Below are 8,222 nucleotides of genomic sequence, written 5' to 3' on the forward strand. Positions count from 1 at the left end.
AACCGTATGTCGTGTGCGAATTCAGTCGAGGTTCACCACCAAGGTGTGCCGCAAAAAACAAAAGGTTGTCCAACACTGCTATAGATAGTTATCAATGTCATGCATTTGCTGCTCGGGTAGAAAAATTCAGATTCATGTACAAATAGACAGAACATCCACGTCTACATATAATTTACAATTTATGCTAAAAAATCAGCAAGGTGTGAGTAATTTAATAGAGAATAGAACATCATCTGAAAATTATGATAATAATGCACTTACTTATTCATTACTGTTATCAATTCAATTTATCACAGACTATACACATGTATTAATTTGCGAAAAACAGTGTTTGTGCTAATTAAATTTCCTTTATTTATTTAATTAGTGAAATGATTTGGACAATAACAATTATAATGATGACTGCCGATGTAACTTTATGCCAAATTATCTTTAATGAAGTCATTCAAATAGTAAGTAACACGTGTGAAGACACTTGGATGCACACCACTGCAGCCTCCTTCTCCTTTGCTTGTCAAGCCAACTTGAACGGTTTCGCCATTATACTTGATGACCAATGGACCACCTGAATCTCCTGAACATGTTCTACGTCCACCTTCTCCGGACATACAAATGTTTCCAGCATCGATCTTGATGTGCTTTTCACATTCCTTATTGCTAATTATTGGATTTTCAACTTCACGGAGTGGACCGACATGATCATGTTCATCATCTGGAAGTTTAAGTTGAGCATATAGTTCAATCTGGTATGTTATGACTTACCAATTTCTCCCCATCCACTGATTTTGGCTATATCACCAACTAAATCTTTATCTTCAAGTCCATAAGGCAATTTGACCAAAGCAACATCATCATTAAGTTCAAATGGTATTGGTAGTTTAACGATACCAACATCATATCCATTACCAGGCTCCCATAATGGATGTGGAAATAAAGCACTTGGTTCAACTTTTTGAGTCTGACGAGATTTCTCCCTACGATCGTGTAGCTTATGTGCACCGACAAAGACTTCGACGTAATCTCTGTCTTTCAAGCAGTGAGCTGTTGAATTTACAAAATTGCAATAATTATGCCTTAAAAAAGGTTTAAGTAGTTTCTTACCTGCTGTGAGAACACGATCAGCCTTCACAAGTGATCCTCCACATTTACTGATTTTACCATCACGGTAAACTAGCAACAAAACTTGATATGGAATGCTGTTTGGCTTCACAACTTCACCATTATGAATAGCGTAAGCATAAGACACTAAGGCACAGATTGTTAATAACACAATTGATTTCATCGTTACAGTTGAAATTTCTACTACAACTGATGAGTATCCAGCATCTAGCTTCGATTTTATATCAGCACTTCTTTGTGAATTTCAATAATTTAGTTCCCATCATTTGTAAATTCATCGAAATGCAAATTAGAGCTTTTTAATCAATTTATAATGTTTTATCTAAATGCTATGCATGTATAGCTCTTAATGAAGGTTGTATTGTTGCTTGTAGATAAATTTAGCATCAAATATAGTGATGTCTTATAAACTGCAATAGGTTAGCTAGAATCAGTGTTGGAAAATCGTAGGTCGTGTGTTCGAATCCCAATTGAGATCCGTTATTCAGGATTATATATTTTCTGCTAGATCCAGCACCAGATATATTCATGATTAGCAATAAAAATCATCATATAGAATATAAAATACTCAATTCTCTTTATTTATTAATATCCAGCATAATTAAAATAAACAACAAAATCTCAAATCTGCATTCATTCCAAATTGTCTGTAATGAAGTCATCCAAATAGTAAGTGACTCGTGTAAAGATACTAGGATGGACACCACCGCAACTTTCTTCTCCTTTACTGACTATACCAATTTGAATATGTTGACCATCATCTTTAATTACTACAGGTCCACCAGAATCTCCACCGCAAGTTCTTCTGCCTTCCTTACCAGACATACAAATATTTCCATCATCGATTCTTATGTGTTCCTTTGCGCAATGATAGTTGCTGATGATTGGATTTGTCACAGCATGAAGTGCTCCAACGTGATCATGTGCATTGTCTAGGTATTAAATAGATTTAGTTAAGGCAGCAACTTAGAAGGTAAAGTTCTTACCAATTTCACCCCATCCTGAAACTAGAGCATGTTCACCAACAAATGAGGTATCTTCAAGTCCATATGGTAATTTGACTAAGCCCACATATTCATTGAGTTTAAATGGATGTGAAAGCTTAATAATTCCAACATCATATCCCTTGCCATGTCCCCATAATGGATGTGGATACAAATCACTTGACTCAACTCTCCGGAACTGACGAGATTTTTCATGAGTATTATGCTCATGATGAGCTCCAACGTAAACGTCCACGAAGTCTCTGTCTTTTAAACAGTGAGCTGGAAGTAAAGCACATTATGATTATGGATATTGATGATGACTTTTAGGTTTCTTACCTGCTGTTAGAATTCGATCAGGTTTCACCAGAGATCCTCCACATTTACTGATCTTTCCATCACGATGAACAAATAAGAGAACTTGATATGGAATGCTGTTTGGCTCAACAGCTGCACCATTATGAATGGCGTAAATATAAGACACTAAGGCACAGAATGTAAATGCTACAATTAACTTCATCTTTACAATTGGAAGTTCTGATAAAAATGATGGATCTCCAGCAAATTTACTTCGATTTTATATTAGAATTTTTCATTGAATATTAAGGAACAATAAGCAGTTTAATAATTAATTCTCCATTGTGTGCAAAATAGAACTTGATTAAGACGCTAAATGAAGTTATTACTGATTAATTGAAGGAAGAAATGACTGTCAATAAATATTTTTGAAATCATCACTGCGCACTGTTTGACTTTGAATTTCACCATTGAGAATGACATACAAATGCTCTGATTGTATCAATCAAGGTCGGCTGTGATGCTGAGTTCATTTTACAATGAATTTTCCAATAGGAACAAACATCCAGAATTCACTAAATTTTCAACTTTCAAGCAAGTCCACAAATTTGCATATTAAATTTCATCAGAATCAAGCACGTGCGGTTTTGATCGAAGGCTGAATCGATTAATGATGAATTATTGGAAGCAAAACATGTGTGAGAAACATTGTTTTACTTCCGACAGATTTGTTGCTTGGGAAACTTTCGATTTGCATTTTACTTTTGAACTTTGTTATCGAGCAGCCTTAATGGCATAAAATTAAATTGCATTCAAAACACCTTAAAATGAGCATAAAATGTAGCAAATGGCAACAAAATTGCAAATTGATTAATAGGAAATAGTCATGAACTCAATTTTGACTTATTGATTTTCGTCCGTGCCTTTCAAAATTTATTTTCCACTTCCATTTCACAATTTCAATTTGTTTTTATATCTGACTGAAATTGTTGTGGATTAAAAATAAATGCACAGAGTCAAAATGAGGACTAAGTTTCATGTCAAGAGCATCAAACTTGATGTTTTTAAGTATGTTAACATGCATAAACATGTGAGTAATGTTGAAAGGTTTTGAGAATGGCACTAGAAATAAATATGTAGGTGGATATGCTGTTTAAGTGGAAATGAAATTGTAAAATTAGTTCAAAATTATTATTTGGCACGTGTTCATGCTGCTTATTTTGTGCAAGTGCAAATTTCATGCTCATTTTATTGAAAGCTTTCGAGTGTTTCAGATCAGCACTGACATCCAGTAAGGAAGTGTGAAATGAATGAAGGAGAATTTTGGAATAATTTGGACTCATTAGTGGACAAAAAGAATCCAGTCTCAAAAGATGCAGGAAAGAAGGATATAGAACGTGTTGGAACTTGGCTACAAGAAATTTCAGAACTTGATGAAGGAACGAAATCATCAAAAAATCAAGATAGGTATGCGGTTGCTGTGTCATGCATGGAAAACTTTCAATTGCTTATAAGCAGGAACAGCTTGAAACTTTTTTCAACTTGTGCTATAAAAATTCCGATTGTTGCTGTTCATTGAAGGAACAAGGATCGCGTGCAGTATTAGAAAAGAGCAAAAAATGAACAGAAATTGTGTGAAGTGCTTTTTATGAGGAACGAAATTGAAATTTATAGCTTAATTAGAACTTTCTTTGTGTCAATTGTTATAATTACAGAAATTCTAAAGAAGCAAGTGCGAAACCACCAAAATTAACACCAAAGATGACACGAAAGAAGAAGGAAGTGAATGACAAGGAAAAGCCAAAACCAAAACTTGGTAGGAAATGCACATTGGAAGGATCAAATGACGATAAGAAGCTTTATGTTCCGAGAAGAATTTTCGCAAAAAGGATGAAGTCCAAAAAGCTTAAGAAAAATGTCATTCCAATGAGTATTGGACCTCTTGTTGACTGCAGGTGAGTTCAAATCAAAATTTAATCATAGTGAGCTTTTCCACAAACACAAAGAAAAAGCTTTTGAGAGAAAAAAATTCAAATTAGGCTCGTGCTTGTTGCTTCAGTTAGGAAGAAGAAGAAACTTTTTGTCAAGTTCAAGATCCTCACATATCCTCAAAAGTCAAGAACAAGTAAAATGAAGAAGAAGGTTGCAAGAAAATGGTGGGTTGAGGATCCAGTTGTTTATGAGTAAGTCAACTTTAAAGCACATTAATCCACAGTAATGAAAGTGAAATGAAATGCTCAATAAAGAACGAGTTAGGAACCATTAGAATTGCCAAAAAAGAGTATAAATTTCCATGTCAAATGCACTGAATTCACATAAAACAAAGCCAGATGTATTTCACATGAAAACAACCCCAAATAGACAACGAATGGAAATGAAATGAGAATAAATAAATAAAAACACAGGCAAGAGAAATGTATTGAGTCAGAATTGATTTTCTGTGGATATACATCCAAGCAGCAAAGAAAGAAAAAACAAAGCTTTTCGTGATTTCACGGGCAATTTTAAAAGAGGAAGAATTGCTCATGAGTGTGTAGTATGAGCTGAGAGAATGTAGAGCAGCAGTTGGAAACAATTTTAAAGTCTTTAATTCTTCTTCCATTTCTTTCTCACACATTATAGCTTCAACCTACCGAGGGTTGCTCAGAAATTAGAGCGATTGATGGGGAGCAGGTGAGAAATTTCGACATTTGTTTCGTGCCTTGCTGCAATTTAGTTGGTGTCGACTCGTTGAGCTCATTGGACTCATTTTCCATTCCATTTTAGTATTGTTCGATTAACGGATAGGAAGTACATGTTAGATCTACAGAAGCGAATTCAAGAGGATTATCATGAGACTTTGTTGAAACGGATATCCAAACGTGAGGTAAGATTGATTTCCTTTTGACTACCTTAATCATCATCATTGAACATAAAATTCATTGCCAATAACATTGACGACGAAAATCAGGCTGATGAAGTGGAGAAACAGCTACAAAAATTATTGAATCCGCCAGAAGACATTGAAGACCTTGAAAGGATCCTGTTCACGTCACAAAGTATTGTATTGGTAAATATAAGCACAGCACATATTGACTTATTTGTGTACTTTATTGTCGATAACTGCCTGGTATCAGCATATCCATATCCAAAAATCCTCCTTCATTTTAATACATCACGTGAATCAGTTACGTTCAATTTTGGAAGTAGGAAGAAGTACAAAATGGAATACGAAGACATTTTACGTAAATGCTCGATGAATGCTAAGCTATAACTTTTGTGATTGATGTCGTTCAATTTTTTCTACATCATTATTCACTTCTTTTCAACTCAATTCTAAAAACCCTTTCGTCATTCGTCATGTCTCACAATATTTACTAACTTCATCGACAACGAAGAACAGCCAAAGTTCATTCCTCATTTTTTATCCTTTATTTCTGTGCTTTTTCATATCCAAAACATTAATAATGTCAATTAAATCCAATGAATCGTCATTAAAGAATCTTAAATTTCGTCAGGTAACGGAACTGGAAAGAGCTCGTCGAATGGGAAATGCAGGAGGTGAAAAGGTTCCAAAAAAGATTAGTGAACATCCAATTGTTATGGTAAATAATAAGACGAATGCTTTACTGATGAGTAAACGAGAGAAATTGATGACAGTTAAGCAAAAAAATGCAACGGAACTGATAAAGCAAGGCAAACGATGGGAACGAGATAGACTGAGAATGGCAGAAGAAGAGAGAATCAACGAAATTGAAACGAAAAAGGATCGCGAAAAAATGCTTGAAGAACATACGTTGTACATCTTTGATCCTGATAAGGCTGACATTATGGATATGACAAGAATTAAAAGCAGGAAGTTCACTGAATGTGAAATTGATTTGAAGAACTTTTTGTTGAGTGAAAGGGAAAGCTTAAGGACGAGAAAGATTCTAGAGCAGGAACAAGAAAATCAGGAGAAACATCTATTGACTGTGGCTGAAGAAAGGTGAGACTAGTGATTGGAACTTGAATTATTTTGACTGTTCCTTAATATTTTGTTCCTCAGTAAGTTGAGAGGACAATTGACATCAGATATGTCATCATTTGAGGATCGTCAGGATGATGGAGATGGAAAGAAGGAGGAAGTAGCAATGGTTGGTAAAATAAAATTGCCAATGTCACCAGAAGAAATGAAACGAAAGACAGCAAATAAGGATGAAGATCCAAAAATTGCTCGATTTAAAAGTGCTGAGACTGTCCGAGAGATTTACTTACTTGCTGAGGGTATAATAGCTGGCGATGGTAAAAAAAGCAAATTATTGAAACAACTTAAACAATTAAGAAAATCTTTAAATGTTTCAGTTATTAAAGGTGCACAGTAATTTGTTTGATCACTTCCATTTCTCATTGCTCATTGGCATTGGACTCATCATATCATTCAAAATTTCGACATAAAAGTAGCATAAAGAAGCATAGAATTATAGATACGTAGAGGTAGATGGATAAATTCAGACTGACTGAAGCAGAATGTAGAGCATGTTTGTGATTCATAAAGCCGAAATCAATTCATAGTAAGACGCAAGACAGATAAGGATAAGGAACGACGAAAACGGAAACGAAAAGTGATTTATAACATGCAATGATTTTTTCACTTATCCATGACATGATATATCCCATCAAATCAATGTTGATTCTTATCGATTCATGATAGTTGTTGGAACTAAACTTTTTTTTCATTTCCTTTTCACTTCCTTCTTCATTTCACTTCATTTAAAAATAATCAGTGCAAAAAATAAGTAGTCATAAAGAACATCAAGTGATTTATTACTGTTTCAAGTGTTATTCAATTTAGACTATTTATAGACATTTGTAGCTAGTTCTTTGTTCTTCAAAATTGAATATTTCCATGAATGCCACGACATTGGATATACCAAATTTTCATCGGCAGACATTGAAAAGCAATAAATTTTTTGCTACAAAATTTGACTTTTGCATTCATGGAAATCTGATGGTGCATAAATAGAATTTAAGGTAATTAAAATTAGTTGTAGGCTAGTTCTTATGAGCATACAAAGTAGACAGAAGCAGGATAATAGATAGTAATACCCAAATGGGACGTCCACATGGAGCCTCGTGTCGTCTAGGATAATAAATGTAGCACAATAATGAGATATACAATTAATAAAGGAATGGAATAACAAAATAAATTTCCTTTTATTTTTAAAGGCATGAAGTCCCAACATTCCTTCTTGATAAATGAAATTTCAAAGGAAGAGTAAGCTTCATGTTGTTCAATTTGTTTTTTAAAATTCAAACAATCGTTTGAGCTTACAGAATGTTTCATCAATGTTTTTCCAATGTTTCATTGCTCAAGAATATTCTTGAAATTTGTTAAGTGATAAATTATACCAACAGTTGATTCTGCTTATCTTATCGTATGTTTGATCAAACCAGAACGTGATCATACACTGATTTTTTCTTTAAGAATATTACATATTCTGATTGCCGAACATTCAGCTTACCCTCTGAATCTTTGAAACTATGAACTCATATTCTACAGAATTTACTATAAGAATTTAAAGTATTGACCCTTAAGTCTAGCAAATGGAGAAAAAACCGGTTAATTAAGTATTAGAATCTTTCATTAGTGCATCAGTTCATGGCTCACTGGGCAAACCGGTTTTGTTATTCTCTTATTCACATTTATATTCTTTAGTCTAGTAAGAATCTTCAGGCACATCGCATTACCAAGTATTTTATCTCTGGAATTTCATCAAAAAACTGACATAAATTCAAGAAAAGGCAGCAACAACATTCATCATGTCCAAGAAATTAAATGCAACACTTTACCACAACATCTTC

General features: G+C 34.0%; 3 protein-coding genes across 3 annotated transcripts; 1 reads left to right on the plus strand and 2 right to left on the minus strand.

Annotated features, from left to right (window-relative positions):
- Positions 1 to 416: 416 nt before the first annotated feature.
- LOC139091140 (brachyurin-like) lies at positions 417 to 1,282 on the minus strand. Its single transcript, XM_070641079.1, has 3 exons — positions 1,102 to 1,282; positions 763 to 1,041; positions 417 to 712 (listed from the first exon to the last, which is right to left on the minus strand). The coding sequence occupies exons 1-3, from the start codon at positions 1,280 to 1,282 to the stop codon at positions 417 to 419; spliced, it is 756 nt and encodes a 251-aa protein (XP_070497180.1).
- A 470-nt stretch (positions 1,283 to 1,752) lies between these two features.
- LOC139091141 (brachyurin-like) lies at positions 1,753 to 2,622 on the minus strand. The gene is made up of 3 exons (XM_070641080.1): positions 2,442 to 2,622; positions 2,106 to 2,384; positions 1,753 to 2,051 (listed from the first exon to the last, which is right to left on the minus strand). Exons 1-3 carry the CDS (start codon positions 2,620 to 2,622, stop codon positions 1,753 to 1,755), a joined length of 759 nt encoding a protein of 252 aa, XP_070497181.1.
- Positions 2,623 to 4,939: 2,317 nt separating this feature from the next.
- LOC139091142 (uncharacterized) lies at positions 4,940 to 6,612 on the plus strand. The gene is made up of 5 exons (XM_070641081.1): positions 4,940 to 5,072; positions 5,166 to 5,265; positions 5,897 to 6,366; positions 6,427 to 6,565; positions 6,607 to 6,612. Exons 1-5 carry the CDS (start codon positions 5,062 to 5,064, stop codon positions 6,610 to 6,612), a joined length of 726 nt encoding a protein of 241 aa, XP_070497182.1. The 5' UTR covers positions 4,940 to 5,061.
- The last annotated feature ends 1,610 nt before the right edge of the window (positions 6,613 to 8,222 follow it).

This window comes from Chironomus tepperi, unplaced genomic scaffold (genome assembly GCF_022539635.2).
Source record: "Chironomus tepperi strain 1889 unplaced genomic scaffold, CSIRO-AGI_Ctep_v1 contig_224, whole genome shotgun sequence".
NCBI classification, from domain to species: domain Eukaryota; kingdom Metazoa; phylum Arthropoda; class Insecta; order Diptera; family Chironomidae; genus Chironomus; species Chironomus tepperi.

Bases quoted from the DNA above. Each gene is read 5' to 3' on its own strand.
- LOC139091140 (XM_070641079.1), bottom strand. From the start codon at position 1,282: ATGAAATCAATTGTGTTATTAACAATCTGTGCCTTAGTGTCTTATGCT. The intron at 1,042-1,101 runs GTAAGAAACTAC...TAAATTCAACAG, and splicing joins TGATCGTGTTCTCACAGCAG to CTCACTGCTTGAAAGACAGA. The intron at 713-762 runs GTAAGTCATAAC...TTAAACTTCCAG, and splicing joins CAGTGGATGGGGAGAAATTG to ATGATGAACATGATCATGTC.
- LOC139091141 (XM_070641080.1), bottom strand. From the start codon at position 2,622: ATGAAGTTAATTGTAGCATTTACATTCTGTGCCTTAGTGTCTTATATT. The intron at 2,385-2,441 runs GTAAGAAACCTA...CTTTACTTCCAG, and splicing joins TGATCGAATTCTAACAGCAG to CTCACTGTTTAAAAGACAGA. The intron at 2,052-2,105 runs GTAAGAACTTTA...TTTAATACCTAG, and splicing joins TTCAGGATGGGGTGAAATTG to ACAATGCACATGATCACGTT.
- LOC139091142 (XM_070641081.1), top strand. The intron at 5,266-5,896 runs GTAAGATTGATT...AAATTTCGTCAG, and splicing joins AACGGATATCCAAACGTGAG to GTAACGGAACTGGAAAGAGC. The intron at 6,367-6,426 runs GTGAGACTAGTG...TTTGTTCCTCAG, and splicing joins TTGACTGTGGCTGAAGAAAG to TAAGTTGAGAGGACAATTGA.